The sequence below is a fragment of the Larus michahellis genome, chromosome 8 (assembly GCF_964199755.1).
Source record: "Larus michahellis chromosome 8, bLarMic1.1, whole genome shotgun sequence".
In the NCBI taxonomy this organism is placed as follows: Eukaryota; Metazoa; Chordata; class Aves; order Charadriiformes; family Laridae; genus Larus; species Larus michahellis.
This window is the reverse complement of record NC_133903.1, coordinates 3,021,426-3,041,088: the sequence shown is the minus strand read 5'-3', so window position 1 is coordinate 3,041,088 and position 19,663 is coordinate 3,021,426. Positions and strand designations below refer to the sequence as shown.

The 19,663-nt window shown below is 44.4% G+C and overlaps 1 protein-coding gene across 10 annotated transcripts in view; it reads left to right on the top strand.

Annotated features, from left to right (window-relative positions):
- The window catches only part of MAD1L1 (mitotic arrest deficient 1 like 1), a 372,969-nt gene that overhangs the window by 210,545 nt on the left and 142,761 nt on the right, over positions 1 to 19,663 (top strand). For all 10 annotated transcript variants that reach the window (XR_012588676.1, XR_012588677.1, XR_012588678.1 and 7 more), the window contains one exon: positions 5,842 to 5,932. Coding sequence is in view for 7 of the 10 variants with exons in the window: in XM_074597442.1 (XP_074453543.1) it covers positions 5,842 to 5,932 (91 nt within the window). In the remaining 3 variants the exon portion in view is untranslated. The remainder of the gene's footprint in view (positions 1 to 5,841; positions 5,933 to 19,663) is intronic.

Sequence of the window (19,663 nt, the reverse complement as noted above, 5' to 3'; positions counted from 1 at the left end):
AGCAGAGGCGAATTGGGTAGCTGTGGTCAAAGAGCAGAAGAGGTCTGGAGGAGAGCAGAGATCAGTATGGGAGGGGATTAGATCTGCTGTGCTTGTCCTCCTCCTGTGTCCTTGTGGCCCTCAGCAGGTCCAGTGTACTCAATTTTACATAGCCGCTAAGGGGGAACGAGCGGCGTGAGCTGCACTCTTACTCCTTCCTTCTACAGACCGCTGACAGAACTTAATTCTGGCACAAACCAGGGGGAAGAATGCAAACTTTCAAACTGGAAAGTGGGGAAAGAAATGCCACAGCTTATGAGGGAGTTATTTCCACTTCTGTAGTTTATTGTGGTCTTTGAAATCCCATTAACCTACACGACGATGCGTCTGCTCTTCTGGCCGGAGCCCAGCCTCTCCAGTTAGCTGCTGTCGTGAAGGAGGGTGAAAAGTAGAGGAAAACCAGCAGAAGCCAGTGAGGGATTCTGCAGAGCAGGAATGGACCGTGAGCCTCCAGGCGTTTCCATACACACCCCGTGGTTAGAAGCTAACTCCTGAAAACAAAAGCAGGAGAGACATAAAGGAGAAAAAAAAAAATCTGTATTGATCATTTGAATCTGTATTCACCTCCTATGAATGAATGAGAGCTTTTAAAAATATATCTTTTGTTGCATTTTTCTTTAGTATGGAAAGTAAATTTTCAGCGAGAAACTTGAAAGACTATCAGTTTTTCCTCCTTCTCTTGAGAACAAAGTGCTCTTCCGTCAGACCTTTTATAACTTTAAATACGAAACTCTCTCCCAGCATCATCGTTTCTGAAGAGACAATAAAAGCCGGTGCTAATGCTGTCATTTCTCACCCTTCTTGCTGCTCCCTCTGAAATCGTATTTGTTTATATTCTGAGGATCTTATGAAAAGAAAACGTGGTCAAACTCTTGAGTTCGTGCACCGTGGGGTATAGCAAAGCAGAGAGCATTTGGGCATTAGCACCTCTTAGAGGGAAGGTGGTAACTGTGCAGAAACTAGTATTTCAGAACCTATAAATAAAAGTAATATATTTAAAAAGAACTTCACTAAAAACTTAAGTGGCAACAGCCGAAGGACCTTTTCAGCTGGAACAAATCTGAACTTTTTCTTTCTGCTGTCAAACTGCAACCCCAGTAAATCCTAAGTGTTTTCTGTGGATTTAGTGACTGGGTAGAGTTACTGTAATTCAAAAGAAATTCATGTCCTTGCCAATGCCTATTAGTCACACTTGCTGGAATTCTGTCTGCTCTGCTCCTAACACCATCTCAATGCCATCTGGATCCCTTAATAGCGTCTTCCCAACACATACATTTTCTGCTCCATTCAATAGTTTCCTGTTCGGCAATAGCTTTTCCACATGGCCATGTCCTCTTCGCAGATGGGGCCTCTGTGAGACATGTCCTCGTCGGTGATACCCGCGCTGCTCTACAGGCAAGCGCATAACACATCTGAGAACATTAAAAATGAATCAAAGAACGATAAAGGGGTGATGGTGGGCAGTTGTTGCTGCTTAACTCCACTGAAAAGCTCTGGACTGAGAGAGGACTTTTGGAAGTGCCTCGATGCTGGTGAAAATCAATCAGAATTCCCCCTTCTGCCTTTCTAATCTGGGAGCAGCCTGGCCTTTCTTGCTAGCACCGTCCCTTGCCATCGAAGCACTTTTTAGACAGACACGGTGGAAAGTCTCCTGATTCTCACAAGTGCCATTTTGGGAGACCTGAGGCTGCGGGTTTTGTTTTTTTCTTGTTCCCTCTTCTAGTCTGGGACAGTGAAACATGCAGTGGGAGTAATATAAAGCTTTCACAAGTGGGAAAATCCAAGTCTGAACACGTGCTAATGAGTCTTGCACTACATTTGATCTTATGAAAGGCTGTGGCGAAGGCTTGAATCTACCTCGTGCCTGTGGAGCCTTCAACTCTGGGTTAAGCTGTCTGCATCTCATGCAGGAAAAGTCTTCCAGGAATGCTAAGAGATCTTTGCCACAGTTTAAATATTTTAACGTTTTCAAACACCTGTATGGGGAAGAAGTGGGTCAATTTGCCAGAAATTAATCTGGATGATTTTTCCCTGTGTCACAAAACTTGAGAATGCTGTCGGTATTTCAGAAAGTAACTGATGTTTCTTCCTCCCTCGTGCCACAAGGCTGCTTTTAAAATGGCCAGGCATGAAGTTGGTAGATGGTTGTGCTGGACCCCGATGTTTCTGTGCTCTGCTTTTTGTGGTTCTCACAGGAATTTATCTTGGATTGTTCTCCCTACCTGGAAGTAACTCCCATATGTGACAAGTTGGGGTGTGCAAATTGGTGATAAAATAGCATCACCTGTCTTGTCCAGGTGTCCCTGGACAGGGAGAGCACAGGTACCTGCGGACTGAGGCTGCCTGTGTGGATGCTGCTGCATCCGAAAACAGTACACAGTTGGCCCTGTACCTGCATTTACGTAAATGAAAAAATTCAAGTGCCAAGCAAGTAAATATTTTTCAATATTTGACTGCCGTATCTTAACCACCAGCTGCAAATGCTTTGCTGTGTTTATATATAGATAGGATTTCCCTTGCTTCTCCCTCTCTTTGCCATTGGGAAGAGTTCCCCAGGGCTGGAAGGCAAAGCTAGAATAGCACAAACTGTTTGCTAATGGTTCTTAATGCTTTCCCTCTGGAGCTCCAGGACACTTAACAGTGTTAAAAATAGGTTAGGAGAAGGATAAGGAGTGAAAGTACTAGTCAGTCCTAAAAACCTCTCTGGTGCAAAGAGGTTACAGCAATGTTCCCTGGCTTGAGAGCAGAGGAAGCAGCAAGGGTTGTTTCCGATGGGCGCAGAGGAGGGGAGCTCGGTGGGCTGATGTCCCTGCACACGGCGGGGACGCCCACGCTGTCTGGGGAGGAGGATACCCTGGTGATAGCCCAACTGCAGGTGTTGGGAAGGAGGACACCCCGGTGATAGCCCAACAGCGGGTGCTGGGAAGGAGGATACCCCCAAGAGCAGGTGCTGGGAAGGAGGATACCCCAGTGATAGCCCAACTGCGGGTGCTGGGAAGGAGGATACCCCGGTGATATCCCCAAGAGCACGTGCTGGGAAGGAGCAGGCACCTGAGGGACAAGCCCAAGGGCGAGCTCCTGGGGGAGCAGCCGTGAACGTCAGGAGCGCTCCCATGTGCTGCCGCTCACAAGATCCGTGGTCCAGCTGTGTCTACTGCATGGCTGCAAATCACTGCCCTTTCCTCACTGAGGCACGAGGGGCACAAACAAATTATTAAATCTTAAAATTGCAGGTGAAACAGTGTAAAAATATAGTGACTTAACGGCTCGCTTTGTCTCGGATCTTTGTGAAATGGTTTCTGGTGATTGCTGTGAATGATTTTTAAAGGGCATCAAAGAGGCCTGAGCTTAAACCTCCACACGGAGAGAAGTTCTGCAGGCAGATAACGGCAACATCACAGCTTATTTGGGAGGCTGGATGGAGAGAAATGTGTTCTAAATTAAAATTCAGCATGTCAAGTACGGAGAAAGTACGGATGAGAGTCCTGTGTCTGGCTCTGACCTTTCAGTAGCTGCTGCGCTGTTGTTCCTCGGAGAAAAACGTTGCTCTTCGTGTGGCCTGTTCTGCAATCCATTTAGAAACACACCGTTAAAAGCATTAATTCCAATCTGAATTTCCATTTTTTCCGACCTTTTCAGTCTCCTGCTTCTTCAGCATCCTCCGTCCCCGCTAGCTTTGTGTCTCTTCTCAAAATTATTGATGATCTTTTTTAATGGCCTGGACAATGCTAAAAGCTGCTCCTCGGCATTTTAGAAGCTTCCAAGAGTGGAAAAAAAAATGATATTTTATAATATCTGAAAATTACCAGCAGGGGTCGGGCTTACAAATAATTTAAGCAATTCAAGCTGCATATTTATAAAGGAGACATTTCTGTGCTGAACATGTTGTAGATCAACCAGCTTCTATGGAAAAGTTTGTAACTTTTGCCCAGTGAATAGGAGAGACGACTTCTCGCTTGTACCTGAAATTTCTCTTGCATAATTTAGGGATATTGGCAGGTGGGTGCATTGTTTACTGTCAAGGTGCAAGGATTTTCATCTTAATTTAGGTCATTTAAAAGTGAATATTATCAAGCAAGATAATTAAGTTTTTTAAAATATTCTGGAAAAGGAGCCTGAGAAAATTCAATGCAAAGATCAATATCAGTATGCATTAGTTGCACAGTTGATCCCAGGAAGTTAACATGCGAAAGGTGAGGTTCTTGAAGCAGCGTTAAGGTTTTTGTGCTCTGTACTTAAATGCAAGCAAAAATGTTATATTGAACTTTTTATAATAATATCACCTGCCTAACGGTTTTGATAGAGTTCTCTGAAGGATTCAGCAATCATTTGGCTAAGGCCGATGTGGTTGATATAATATATGTGACCTTTCAAAAAGCTTTGAGCCAAAGGTCACAAAGAAACTTTCCCCTGGTGGAATAAGAAAGAAGGTTCTTTGTTGGATTAATAAGAATAGAAGAATCCCAGAGGGCTGGCTGGCCCAGTGGCCTGTCTGCAGGGGTGGCCGGTGGTGGATGACCATGCGAGTCGGGCAGAGCTACTGGGGTGCTTTGCTGGAAGGCTTTCCTAGTTTCTGGTGCCTTGGCGCCAGGATTTCCTGAGCCAGAGATAATATGATGTCTTTTTACTTTTCATTTTTTCTTCTATTAATTTGCTTATGTGATACAAAGTTAAAAGATGTTAAATCAAAGAACAAATGTTTTCACAATACCGAGGGTTTTCCTCTAGGTCCTAGAATGGTTTTTATGGGGAACTTGTTGTCCAGCACTAAGAGGAGTTTGTGAATAGTGAGGTGGCAGAATTTGAGATAATAGGAGATTATTCAGCTTATCAGACTGCTCAGAGTTTCAGAAGAATCTTACGATGTTGCTGGAGATGGGAAATGAGGTTGTACGTCAATAATTGCAAACCCCATGCACATAAGAGAAAACGCCTGTACCTTTACTCCCACAATAGCGGGCTCTAAATGAGCTGTTATCACTCAAGAAAGAGATCTTATATTATTGTGAACAGTTTTCTAAAAATATCAGGTAGGTGCTCCTTAGTTAAAAAGACAAATAGAATACTAGGAATTATGAGAAAAGAGGTTGAGAACAAAAGAGAAAGTCTAATTATACCACTGAATACATCCGAGTGCTGTTTGTAGTTCTAGCTTGTCTCATAGCAGAAAGTCTATATAAAGCTTGCAGAAGGGCAATAAAGATGAGCAGAAATATGGAAAATCCTGGATGTGAGGAAAGGCTAAATTGAGATTCTTCAGGAAATAATAGAGGAGGCCTGTAAAGTGGTATGGAGAGGGGAGTATGGTACAATTATTCACAACTTTTCATAGCAGAACTAACAGGCACTCAGTGAAATAATCACATGTGAAGTATAAAACAAAATGAACTAATTTTTCATACAGCACATAATTAAATTTTGGAACTTACTGCCAAGGAGTGTTGTGAAGGCCAAAAGTATAAATCAGATCAAAAAGAGATTTGATGCACTCATGGAGATTTTAGCTGTTGGTGGTTATTAAATATGATGGTCTAGACTCAGTCCGTGGTTCAGGAAGAATCTGAGTTGGATTTGTTTTATATTCAAGTTGTATATTTTTAATATACTTTGACAAATTATATTTTCATCATACAAACTTGTGTCTTTTAGTCATATGTTTTAACTGCCTCAGTTGTGTAACTGTGGTACTGAATGCAGTAATAGTCTGATCCTGCTTGTGATTTCATGGTTCACTTGATTTTTTTGGGAGGCACGATGACAGTGCAGGGGGACAGTGTCTATTAACTTTTCCTTCTTTTCCAGGCTGAAAATTGAGGAGCTGGAAGCTGAACGCAGCAAGCTGGAAGAGGAGAAGAGATCTCTGGAAATGAAACTGGAGAAGCTGACCCTGCAGGTAGGAGATGTGGAGGTGCAGAGCAGCTGGAGAGCCTGCTGTGCCCCGTTCGCCATCGCTGTGCCACCAGATGTGCCCGAGTGCTCACAGCACGCGACTTTGCTTCCCTCAATCTGGGAAGCAAGGCATTTTTCGGAAGCCTTTGCAAACTGCACCCACACACCCGTAACTCTGACCGTATTATTGGAGTGTTTTGATGTCAGATGCAGTCACACAAACATAGTTGTCTTTTTTGATACCTTTGCTTAGAACCTCTTCTTCTTCTTCTTCTTGGAGCCTCAAAACCCATTCAATTTTAAATAACTTTGCTACCCTAAGTTGTCTGTCTCCAAATTCCTTCGTGCCAAAGGTGGAGTGTAGACAGGGCTTAACAGCATGGAACCAATATGAAAATTTGAGCTCCATTCGCACTGAAGACTCCACTGCTATTAGTGATGGAGACAGAGGCCACTGGTTTGTGACCTCCTTGGGTAGTAGTTTTCCAAGGCAGGAAGCATCAGTGCTGTTGAGGAGAGGACATGGCAGCATCTCCAGATCACGGACACCGAGAGGCAGAAGGTGTGGGGTCAGAAGGACGAAAGGGTGTATTTCTTTTGCTCTGCTACTGTCGGTGTTTTACCTTTTCCTGAGGTAGTGCCGTCCCGTGTGGCAGAAGGTCTTCAGCTTTTCGCTCCGGGTAGTTCAGTGAAGTCTCACCCTCCTTGAAGGAGGGCAGGGGCACCTGCAGCCGTTGAGTGCTCTGTTCAGCCAGCTCTCCTCCTGGGAACAGCTTTCCTCTGCAGAGGAGGGGCACGGGAGATGCTTCAAGCTTTTATAGTGTTTTTTGTTTGAAAGGTGCTGGAGGAAACAAGAACCTGAGCCTGTTTGTTTAATCAAAGCCCATCCTGCTATGAACAGTGTTATCTCTCTTTTCTGTTCTCTCTGATATGCTGAACAATTTGGCATTGTAGCATTTCATTCTCTTAATTTTTCTTTCTTTCTCTCTTCTGTTTTTTTTTTCCATTTTTGTGTAAATTGCTTCATGGTAGAAAACCTGCAGGTTTGAAATTACTCAGTTTTCAGACAGACCATTGATTTTATCTTGACACCTATTAGAGGCGAATCAAATCTTTTTTTTTTTATTACCAATTCCTAGAGACAGGGGAAGTGACAGCTGTGATAAAGCAGGGAGCTAAGAGTTGCTGAGCATCTCTGCTGAGCCATGTTTAGTGTGAAACCTGTCACCCGGCTCTCCTTAATTGGGTTTCAGTCATCAGAAGGAGATGAAAGCTTTGGGCTGGTGTTTGGATGCTTAGGTCTCCAGCAAACACAACAGCAGCTTTGGTTTCACAGCAGATTACAACTCACTCAGGTCACGTTTAATCTGCCAACGTTGTTTTACAGTGGAGTGGCTGCTGGCTTTCCAAGAAGGCCTGACCAGAGGAATCCCCTGTTTTCTGTGTGATGTCCCGAGGTGCTCTACTTCATCTGCTCATACTGCTCTTGAGATGCTGAAACACCAAGCTTTTTAAATTGCACATTCAAAGAGGAAAGGTCTGAAGTCTTCAGTGTAGTCTTGCTGAGTGTCTCCCTTCTGGTCCTCGGTAGAGGAGACCAGCAGCTGCTGCCGTTTGGATAGCTGAGCTGTCACAGTGTCGAAAAGCAGTGGGGTGATGGGGCGAGACGGGACCTTCAGACTGCGGTAGAGCTGCTGTACAGTAACAGTTGTACTGTTCACCAAAAAGGCTTTGAGAGCTCCTCACGGGATCCCCATGATCTGTCTCATTAATGATGCTCGCTGTTTGAATGCCGTATTGTGCAGATCAGGGCTTTGTGCAGGGAGTCGGGGAGAACAGGAACGACCTGCAGATAGAGCAGAATCAAAATTATATGGGAAGAACGAAATAACATGTAGGTGTGGAAAAAGGGAAGAAAGATGGTCATCTGGCTTAGCAGGTCTAGGAAAGAGAAATCGGCCAATCCCCCAAAAGGCTAGTTAGTGACCTGAATGAAGGTAATCATGCTCTTGCATCTGCCTTGCCAAGGCTGAGGCATGGCTTTAATTCTTTATTTAACAGGAGGTGGCTCCCCACTTCCTCAGCTCCGCACTTTACTTGTGTCTTAGAGGACTGGCTGCCAAAAGCAGCTTTTCCAAAAGGGGAGAAGTAAAGAGGAACGCATAAATATAGGAATATGGAAGCTGAATGCTAAAGTGTCAGTATTGATCAGTGTGTGCCCACCTGAATGGTCAAGATTTCAGAACTCCTTAGAGAGGAAAACATCAGCCTTCCCATTTTTTATTCACCTTGAGAATCGAATACCTTGACAGGCCAAGCTTAGAATGACTTTTTCTATAAACACGTTGAAAGAAGGTTCCTTACAGTGGGAGCCCACTAAGTTAAGGATAAGCTTAGAAATTCACCTCTTCTATCAGTGCTGAGCAAATACGCTGAAAATATTATTATACGCTCAGATAAGGTCACCGAAATGTTGCTAGTTTGACATGTTATTTATTCCCATCTCTGAAAGAAATCACTGGGAAACGATGGGTTAAAATAACATCCGTTTACCACAAAGGGTAAAAAAAGCAAGACAAAATTTATATACAGAGATCAGAAGAAAATTTTACTGACCAGAAAAGATGATTGAAATTACAAACATGGGAGAAGCATGGCATCAAATCAAATAAAGGCATAAGAGAAAGTACGGGGTGACATTAAACAAGGTAGGATGAGGGCGATTTCTGACAAATCTTTATCTGCAGTTCCTTCTTTTTGAGAATAAATCCTCTGCCTTTCTGGAATTGTATCTACTAAATGAAAGATACATAGAAGGGGTGTATTAAAATCATGAATTTGGAAGAGGAGGTGGCAGGATGTAGAATTAAGGCTTTGACTGCTTTACACTGGACTGAAGTCCGTTGAGTTCATAAAGCCACGTGTGTTAATGAAATCTAGGGAGATACAGCCAATATTTGGTAATTAAAAAGGTCAATGTTTGACTGTATTGATGTGTGGAAAGGAGTAAAGTTTCAAAAATGTTTGCCTCCTCTCGCATCCTTTTGTATCTGAGTATCGACACATGAATTTTGCTCATTTCTGCTTTGGCTGCTGATACCAATAGCCCACTTTGGGAACTACAGGACCCTGATGGACTGGCCAGAGGGCAAGAGCGCACATGGAAAAAGGTACTTTTGTGTTAGGTGCGTGATTCACGCTCCCTGAGCTCAGTATTAGTAAATAAAGAAACTGAGGTACTGATGGCTATCCTCAGCAGTGTCTATAACATCTGACATCTCTTTGGATTCTGTGCTTGTGTGGGGACAGCTTGAATTATGGCTGAAGGGGCTTTCCACCTCCACACACCTCTTCTTCCAAAACCCCTTGGCTCTTGACACCTAGCTGCAGGCTGCATTGATTTTCCTTCACTGGTATAAAGACTTTAGCATGGATATTACTCACTGGTCAGGTGTTTACTGCTAATAAAAACCTCAGATTACAAAAACACAAGAAATGTTGGAACTGGAGAGAAATGACACCCTGCTGAGGGTGCCTCCCCATCGCCCAGGACGTTATCGTAAGAAAAACATTTGAACTGTAGCTCAGGAGAGGGATTCAAATAATATATGAAAAGAGGGGGTTTAATCAGACAATTTTATTTCCTCTCCCCTACCCTTCTTTCTTCTGATGAAGCAAAAAAGGCTTCCTGGCAGCCTTTTCACTCTGAGGGTGGTGAGCCCCTGGCCCAGGTTGCCCAGAGAAGCTGTGGCTGCCCCATCCCTGGAGGGGTTCAAGGCCAGGTTGGACGGGGCTTGGAGCAACCTGGGCTGGTGGGAGGTGTCCCAGTTACTGCTTGGTTATGGCGGGCAGATTTGCTGAGGTTTCAGTGAAAGGTCTGGATTGTTTAGTTATCTGAAATGCTCTGAACCATCCTCCTGAGCTGCTGGTGGAAAAGTGCAACTCGATGCCAGGAACAAAAGAGACTGATCAAATCAGTGCTTTTCGGATAAAGTGGGAGGAAAGACTTGTGAGGAGTGTTCAATTAGCATTTCTCACTGCTAGGAGCCTTGTGTTTACAGGCAACCAAGCGGATGTGAAGTGTTCCTTATGCAAATACTACTCTCCTGCTTTTCCTGCTCTCCTCTACTCATCGAGCTGAAGGAGAAGAGATTCTTCAAGTTTGGCTGCTTCAAGGAAGATTGATTAAAATCAGCTGCAGTTTGACTTAATTGGATCCATATGCTTGGAGAGGGAGCAGGACTAGTTAGAAGTCCTCGTAATTAGTTCACAGCTGGTTGGTGAGAAAAATGAAACTCCAGTTAGAGTTCTGATAAGTGGATCTGTACAGATAAAGGCCAGGGAGATGTTTTTTACACTGACATGTGTTTGGGCTTGAAAATCACCTCTAGTCCCTTAGCCAAGCTAGCAGCCTAATCCCTTTGAGCATGTGTATTTATGAGGCTTAGTGGAAGGAGTCTTTATTTTCTTGGTCGTTTCTGAGTCAAAGGAATCACCTGTGGATGCTGGTAGCCAAGGAAACCTGAACAGGGTCACAGAAAGCTGGGAGAGGATCTCAGGGACTAGGTGAGACCCTTCAAGGGTGGTTTGGCTGTGTGAAAGGTTTGTGGTTTGGCACAAACTCTGCACTGATCAACTTTTCAGTGTGATGCCCTTGGTCACAGTAATAACTAGTTGTGTTTGGCCTTTCTGCTGGTCAGTAATTTAACAGCAGCACTCATAAAAATGCAGTATTATTTTTGCATATTGGAATCATTTATTTTTGCCCATAATCTCAAAGAGCTTGGAAAGATTTGACTGGTTTTATGGTATGAGGACAGTCATCAGAAAACTTTCCCCAGCGAGAAGTTGGTATTTATGCTGAATTTTGCTGTTGGAATAGAAGAGACTGATTTCCCTATTACAGAGTCCCTGGAGGAGCTGCCTGAGAAAAACATACTAAACATACTAACGAGGTCATGCTGATATGACTTTATTAATGTGTCTTGAGGTGTTCATTAATGCATGTGCAGTTGTTCCTTTCTAAATGTCTAACTGTGCCATCGTTATCAACTACTTTACGATTTAAGATATTAATCTGGTTAAATTAAATCTTGCTTTCTTCCATGTTTTAAATTGATTATTTTTGCACAAATTAAAGCGTAAACCACTTGTCCACTTCAGTGGTAGTTTTGTTGGAGCTGTAATGATTTGAAGATAAGAAATAAGCGAGTTATTGAAGCAGAAATATTATCATTTTTTTTAGTAAGAGTAGCTGACATAATTGGTAAAGTTAGATACAAATGGAGTGAGTGTCTGAAGATTTGTCCTATTTTTCTACTTTGGGTCATTTTAATTGGCCTGCCTAAGCTAGCATGGACTTGTGGTGGTTGGTCCCACCAAAGCAGGGGCTCTGCAGGGAGGGTGGGCGGCTGCTCTCTGCCGTATTAAGTTCTCAAGTCAAATATCCATGGAGGATGAAGGTGCTGGGGCATCCAGAGTGCGCTCGTGTTTCTTTTTCCCTGTATCTCTGCAACCTTTGTGATTGGGCCAGTCTCCTTCTTACCCTAGTGCTATGTTTTGTGGGACTGACAAAGCACCTGGGAGCTGTAGCCCAGGTGCACATTCCTCTGTGGTGGACAGGGAGCGTTTCTCCTCTTTAAGCGTTAGTGACTCATTTTGTAGTCAGGACTTTGGCGGCCAGGCAGTAACTGGCTTGGAGTTAAGAGCCCAAGGCAAAGTTGAGGTCATTTAACAGTCTAACAGTTCATTATGTGACCAGTGAAGAATGATGAATCAATCATTTACACTGTTGTAAAACTTAAAGGACATGGTCAACCATTCAAAGTTCCCTAATTGACCTCTCAAATGCTCATGAGTCTTCTTCCTGGATTATCTGCATACTTTCCCTTTCACAAACCTCCTGTCCTTTTTCCTTCATCTCTGCAGGATGTGGTCCACATTAGCCTGTGTCACACAGCTGCTCCTCGATGAAAATCTCAGGTGGTCTAATTCAGCCCTTTTTTTTAAAAAAAGACTTCTTTAAATGGGTTTGGGCAAACCACTTGGCATCTCTCTGGTCAGATATAATGTTTGTCAAGGCGTAGGAAAAAATCTGTGTGCTTCAGAGGGATTTAATTATGAGATAGAATAGCTGAGAACATACAGCAGGGGACCCAGTAAAAAGAAGATGAAGAAGGCAGAGAAGTGCAGGTCCAGGTCTGCAGAAGGTCATATCATATCGCGCTGACCCACTCATCCAGTACGTTGAGTTTCATGGGAGTGGATGGGGAACGGAGCAATTTGTGATCTCTTCCGCAGACTCCTGGATTTTATCAGCAATAAGCTCATCTTCTACAGGCAAAGATTATCTTCTAAACTCCACAGGCTGCAGCAAGTCTTCACTGATGTGAGGAAGCACGTATCTGCTCAAGTGTGTTTTGACAGAGACCCCTCAGGGGGTCACTCCATAGTTTTGCTCAAAATACCAATGAAAAACAGTGTTGTAAAAATCTGTGTTGCCTTGGTTAAATTCATACCATTTCTATTAATTGTTGACTCAGTAGCTCAAGCGTAGCACAGGCATCTCACTCAGGGCTTGGTATTCCTAATTCTTAGCCTCAAAGGTATTTTCAGGTATTTGCAGCAACCTTTGCACTTCCAGGAGTCTCCCCATGACCTAAATATCTCTACTGATCGCTGTAAGCATGTATTAGAATTTATTAGAATTAACAGGAATTAGAAACATTCCATGGGAACCGAGAGGAGAAGTATAAACTTGTCGTCTAGTTGTAGATCTGTCACGAGGTGGCTGAAGGAGAAGCTGTTTCTTGGCCTCGGTGGCCCTGGTAAATGTGATGTGCAAAGTGGAAGTGGAATAAAACAGGGAGAAGCGCCGTACAGACTTGTTAATGTTTGTTAACATCAGGGACCAGGAGCGCGTAGATTCACATTTGCGCAGTGAAATTTTACCAACATGCCCTTTAAAAAAATTTTTTTTCAAGGAATTTGCACATTGAATATTAAACACCTGAAGGTCTATAAATTCTGCTGGCAGAGCTAACGCTGTATTGTTTATTTCATGCAGCACCATTCTCAAAGTTCTGCAGAAACTGATTAACATTTGCATAATACATTTAACACAAAAATCCATAATAAATTCATTAATGTACTTCTGCCACTGTCCCTGAAAATATCAGCAGTTGGGTGGCATCACACAGCTCATTAGATGAGCAGAAGGGGAAGACGGGTGAGCTCTGGATTCCCCGAACAGCTCTGAAGCAGGGAAAGGTCAGTGCGCGGAGCGTCAATACCTGAGCAGCAGCACGGAGAGCTCGGAGCAAGCACGGAGAGAGCTGGGGCAGGGGAAACGTCCCCTGAAAAGGTCGCTGTACAAGTAGACACGAAGCGTAGAACTTCAAGAGGTGCCATCCATGCTAGAGTAGAAAAATCGGCGACGAGCACAAAATGCAGATGAGGATGCTGCTACACCGAGGAGGAGTTTGCTCCTGGAGTGCATGTGTTCTTCTGTTGAAGTCCTGCAGTGGTACAAAAAAGCTGGCTTGGAACAAGCCTTTCTTTTCTGAACAGTCACTGCAGAATGAATGGTGAGGTTTTAAAAGTCGTGCAAGACTTGGTTCCGTGGCAGGAGGTCAGTAAACCACTAAATCCGGGGGTACTCTCTGTGTGTGTGTACCGCTTTCACGAATGGAAGGTATGGTGACAGAGACGCCCCTCTGTTAGTGTTCTGGTATGGTAAAAAAAGCAAGGATGTAAGAAAATAAGTAATTTCAGCTACAATTGCACGCTCAGACACATAGTTGTGTTTATAAAATGTCCCCCCCAACACAGAATGCTCGCTGATGAAGTAGCAGATGGCTCCTGCGCAAGAAGAGCATTTCCCCGATTCCCCAGAATCATCCTGCAGGTGAAAGCCAAGGCTGAGGAGACAGACACGACCGTTTTAAAAAGAGACTTCCCTTTTAAGCTCCTCTAATCTTATTTATCACACAGCAAAGGAAAAACAAAGTTTCAGGAAACGATAAGAGTGACTGTCCCTTTATAGTTTTTTGGTTTGTCTCTGTAGTCATCTGATGGCACGAATTAGTTTTCAATTGTTCTTTCTACGTTTTCTGTTATTCTTCTGCTGCTTTGAATTCTGCTACGATGTCACAGAAACAAAACAAAAATGTCGTTTAGACCCGTATAGGGAAAATAGCGCCTGGCAAGGTTTGTTTACTGGAGCTTTGTACTTCTCCGATTGCTACGAATACCACATCCATAAGTTACAGCTCTCTGTTAGGCTTTTAGCTTTTCGTTACTCGTTATCATTTCAGCCTTTGACGACCCAATTAGTTTTGAATTTGCGATTAAAACAAAGCAATAGGTCACAGTTTCATGCTCTCCATGTCTTTGCCTGTTCTTCTGTTGTGGTCTGGCTTTTTGCCACTGGTCTGTGTAAAGTGAAAAAAATCAGTAATATTCTTCAACAGTTTTCTCCTTCGGATAAGGAGACCCTGGTTACGTGCAGGATTTTTCCTCTACTGCTTGGTATGCGGACAACTTGCCACCGTCTCTAAGAGGCAGAAGACCAGGATGTGTTACCCAGATTATGGAAAAGAAGTGAAGTCAGTGTTTAGCCATTTTTTTGTCTGTGTGTGTGGTGGGGAGAAGAGGAAAATCTGCCTGTTTCATGTCAGGGTGAAGAGCGGGCAGCAGTAGTAACGGTGTTAAATACACGTGAGAAAATGGGGAGATACTCTGAGCTGCGCCACTGATGGAGATGGCAGCGTGCTCCAGAGAAACATGTTTTCTTTATGTGACCTCGTCAGGGGGATTCAAGCGTGCTGATGTGATGTGTTATCTTACGTGTCCCAGAACGCTTCCCTTTGATCACACCGACCTACCACCTATTTGATGCCTGGAGGCAGAGATCTACATAAAGAAAATGGGTTTCCCCTGAAGAATTTTATCAGAGGGTTGAAGGGGAACTTGCCGTGCCTCTGTCACTCAAACGCTTGCCATTGACCAGTTCCCTCTGGGGTCCAGGCTCGCTGGAGATCGGAGCTCGTGGTGTGCCTGGGGAGACCGGGGAGGAGTAACACCCCGGTGTCAGAGCACCTCTGTCACTGCACCCCGAATGCAGTCGGGTCATCATACGATCTCTTCCTAGTCTAAGTTTCCAAAGTTACCTCAATTTCCATTTGCTATTTTTTGATAAAACTTGAGAGAGACATAGATCCAGATGAGTCAGAAAAAAGTAATTGTTTTTGACAGCTTTCCTACCTAGATTTGAAAGACGGGTAACAATAGCAATGAAGACAGAGCCTAATGTAGGTAGAAGGGCTGTTCTCTTCAAATGAGGATAAACAGTCAGGGTGTCAGGAGAAGTGAAACGCTGTGGAAAGAGCATCTTCTTTGTATCTTGTTTTAAAAATCAGTAGTGCCACATGAGGCGGTGCTGTGTCTACGAAGGAGCGGTGGTGTCTGTAAAGCCCAGTTGTGTTAAATACCGATGGGAGGGTTTCCCAGGTGATCCATCACATGTGTCTTTAGCCAAGCACGGGGTTCAGCTTATTAGGAACACTGCTGCTTCCCCCCATCGACGTTTAATCCCCATGTACCTTAAATAATACAGAAGCTGTGCCTGTTCTTCGCCTTTTTTGGCAGGACATTTAAAATGAAATAAAAAGTCCCTGAAAACTATTGTGTGTGTTGGACACAACGTAAGATGTTCAGTCGAGATTGTGACCTTTCAGAACAAAGACGCTGCTTTTGAAAAGGGGGTTCATTGTGCTCCTGGCTCTAGTAAGATGAAAAACTTGAAAAACCAGTAACATGAAGGCTGAGCAGCAAAGATGAGCTCCACGGAGATGCTCTCGTGTATTTTTGGTTGTCTTCCAGTGGATACATCCTTTCTCTCTGTGCAGTACTACCACAGTTGCAATCAGTAGTAATTACAGATATTTTCTCATTTTTATGAGTAGGGGGATGTGAAAAGCTGTTGGCAGAGCAATCTCTGCAGGGGAGCTCAGCTGTGGAGCTGCTTTCCCTCTAGATCCATCTCAGCTAGAGTTGCTGACCTTAAGGTTATTTCCCTGGGAGTGAGGGAGTGCTCATAGGTTGATCTGTTCAGTGTGCAAGGAAAAGCGCGATTAGATATGTGCGAGCTAGTGTGATTAATATTATGACGGTGGAGCAGCCTGAACATTTAAATACAACACCAGCGAATTTAATTTCATATATATGTGTGTATATGTTTGCAGGCAATTGTTAGAATGCGTGCAGTTGTATTTATATGTAGACGTGTCTTGATTTATATGGGTGTAAAATAGGAAAGATCACCCAGATTGTTTCAGCAGAATCTGACTGGAGTGTGGTCAAAGGGACGGTAAAGGCAGCCAAACGGAAAGGGGAAGAACTGCTCGGGAGGGAGAACAGATGGAGGATTGGGCTGGGAGTGCTTCCCTGGCCATGCTGCAACTGCGACAGCTGTCAGACTGCTCGCTTAGGGTTCACAGACGTTGAAATGAAGGAGGTGGCAATATCGTAGACATCTTTACGTTGAGGGTGGCAGAGCCCTGGCACAGGCTGCCCAGAGAGGTGGTGGAGTCTCCATCTCTGGAGACATTCAAAACCCGCCTGGACGCGTTCCTGTGCCACCTGCTCTAAGGTGACCCTGACAGGGGGGTTGGACTGGGTGATCTCCAGAGGTCCCTTCGAACCCTATGATTCTGTGATTCACTAGGGTCCTCTTCAGGTGGATGGTGGGAAGGAATAGTGATTGTATAACATCTGAAAGGGTTTCCCTGGTGCTGCCTGGTGGCTGTGCTGTGGTGGCACCTAAGCACTAACTTCTAGCTCTGAGTAATTTGGGGAGTGAATGTACAATGTCTTTTGGCTTTTCCGCTTTCCCAGGGTCTCTGATACCTTCTGAGTAGGATGCTGCTGTTGACACTAACCACTTGGAAGATAGGTCTGCATCTGCACCTGAAGGTTTTTGTGTGGTCCATTCTCTCAAGCATCCTAGAGAAAAAAAATACTGGACATACTGCAAACCAGACCTATCGGTCAATGCACCGGTGTATTCCTCCTGAGCCTTCCCTTTCATCCCCCATCTCAGCTCCTTGGCTATTCTGTTCAACTTAATGCTCTTTACTGATGTTGCATGATTCCAGGGGATCAAAAAGATAGTCTTGAGTCCTTTAGAAATGCGTGAAAGAGAGACATGATGCCCTTGTACCGATTCACTCAGTGATAGCCGGAAAACTTGTTACTGGGCAAGGCTGCTTCTGAAGTATCTATTTCTTTAGGCAGTCAGATCAAGATAATGTTGAATTCACTGCTTGGAGCAGTTAACTCAAAGCCCTGCAGAATCCAGTAGGTTGCCCCGTAGCCATTCCACTTATTGTTTCAGTTTATCCATAAATCTCTCTTATTCTTGTAAATTCTAAATGAAGAGATGACTCTCCCCATCTGAAAAGATTTCGTTGTTGCTTGAAGTCTCCTTGTACCGGCAGAAAAAAAACAGTGAGCTTTGAGCTTGAACTGAGAGACAGATAAGATCACCAGGAGATTTCCACAGCAAATGCAAAATATATTCTTCTCTAATGGGTTCTTAGTGCTGTCTGGCAGGTAATTGAATTGCTTGGGTGGGAAGGAAGAGGGGACTGGGTTGCTTTTTTAGTTTGTTTGGTTTTTTTTAAGCTCCCAAATTTTGTGAGGGTATGAAGTGAAAGATGGTGTCCCTCCATGACCCAGGATGTATATGAGGCTGATGAGGCAGAATGGACTGATCGCATTCTTGGTTCAAGGGACTTGTCTTCATCTTTGCTTCTGCCTACTCACTGTGAGATCTGCAAGTCATTAACGTTCTGGGGGTAGGAATGAGGCCACGGGGTAAATCTGGCCTCTTTCTCTCGCTGGAGTAAAGCAGAAAATAAATTAAATCCATTCTTGCTCTGCTGCAGTTACTGAGGCAGTCTCACTCCAGCTGGGCAATAGCGAGGATGCTGTTTTCCTGCTGTCCCATCGTAGTCAACACTGCTCCGCTCCGTGTCACCGGACCGGGTCTAGGAGAGGTTGGCACTGGGGCATCGGGGAGGTTTCCACAGTGCATAGCGTGTGAGGGCGCAGAAGCAAAGCGGCGTCCTCCTCTTTCACATCCTTTTGTTTAAAAGTATGAAGTATGTCCTGGTAAGCCAAGGGAATGACGGAGAGAGATAATCACACACCCTTTGGTAGATTCTTTGGAAACGCTCGGGTGGTAAAGAGGTGGTCCAAGCCATACAGCCTGCATCATTGAAAAACACTGAAAAACAGCAAAAGGAGGGGAAAAAAAAAAGGATGATCATCAGGGAAATTGCTATAATGGTAAGATAATTAGAACGCAGAATGATTAACACTAGTCAGTGTGCTGCATTGGCAAGGACTATGCAAGTTGACATAATGGGCCTCTTCCATATCAAACGTGTGGGTTTTCAGCGTTCAGTTTAACACTTTCATGTGACTTTAATGGAGTTCACAGCTGAAACAGGCACTTAGTTCTTATGAAGCGTTGTACAGTACTTTTCCTCTCCTGTGGCTGCTAGAAGGACCTTCTTGTTTTCCCTTTTGTGTCTACTGATTACTGAAGGATAAAAGCCACTCTCGCCATGGAGTCGTTCCATGTTGTTTGAACGATAGCCAGACGTGAGCTCCTAAGGCGTGCTCTTTCTGTTGTGCCTGATGAAAATGGACTTCCCTAAAAAAAACCCTATCTATCTCAAGTGTTTCATAAAGTGGTTATCTTCTTCTCAAGGAGAAAATACGAGGATTTGTGAGACCCGATACTGACATTCTCTTCTAAAAAAAGATTTTTATAAATGTCTAATGCATCAAAAGCCCCTGCCTGTTTGCCGTCTTTACCCTAATGCTTGGAGATCCCCTGCCGGCCCTCTGTTGTGGATCTCTAGTAAGTCCCTTGACTTGTCAAGACTAAACTGGTGCAAGAAGGTAGATTTAGCACCATGTTTAATCACTGGTTTTGTAGCCTGATTGAGTTTGGAGCAAAACTTTGAATGCAGAATGACTTCAGTGAAACCCTCGGGGTCCCCCATCTCTACCAGTTGTTGCAGAACGGTGAATGTTTGTCCTCCTTGACTACCAGCAACCCCCACTTGCTCACGGACCAGGTCATTTGATGTTTTGTCTCCCTCCATTTTCACTGGTTGCTTCTGACTAGGCTTGTGACATTTTTCCAGGATCTGCAGTGTCTTTCCCTTGCCGTGCTTGGGCATTGGCTGGTGGCTGTTGTCGGCTGTCTGTTGGGGCACTCGCGGTAGCACGAGCTGGGCTTCTCCCCCGCCTCTGCAGAGATCAGGCACATCCTTCATTACAGCCGGTAAAATCCAATGGTGCTTTGTGGCAGAAAATCCCCTGACCTCAGTAGTGCTTTTTTTCCTCTCACCCCTTTACTATGTAAATAAAACCCATTTTTTCCTCAAAGAGTGGGAGAGTGCACTGCCCGAATTCCCTCTCTCTGCCCTGGCGCACAGCGTGCGGGGCCCTGGCATCGCTGTAAAAAGGGCCGTCGGAAGGTAAAAGGGGCGGTCACGCCGCCGTGCAGCGAATGTGGAGAGAGTGTTTCGCCTGGTTTGTGGTTGGTGGATTGTTTTCTCTCTCCTTCTGACCCCACCTCAGATGAAATTCCTGCACTTCATCCATGCCTCCAGGCTGGGCAATCAGCAGACAGGCTGGAGGGCGGTGAGGAGGCGGC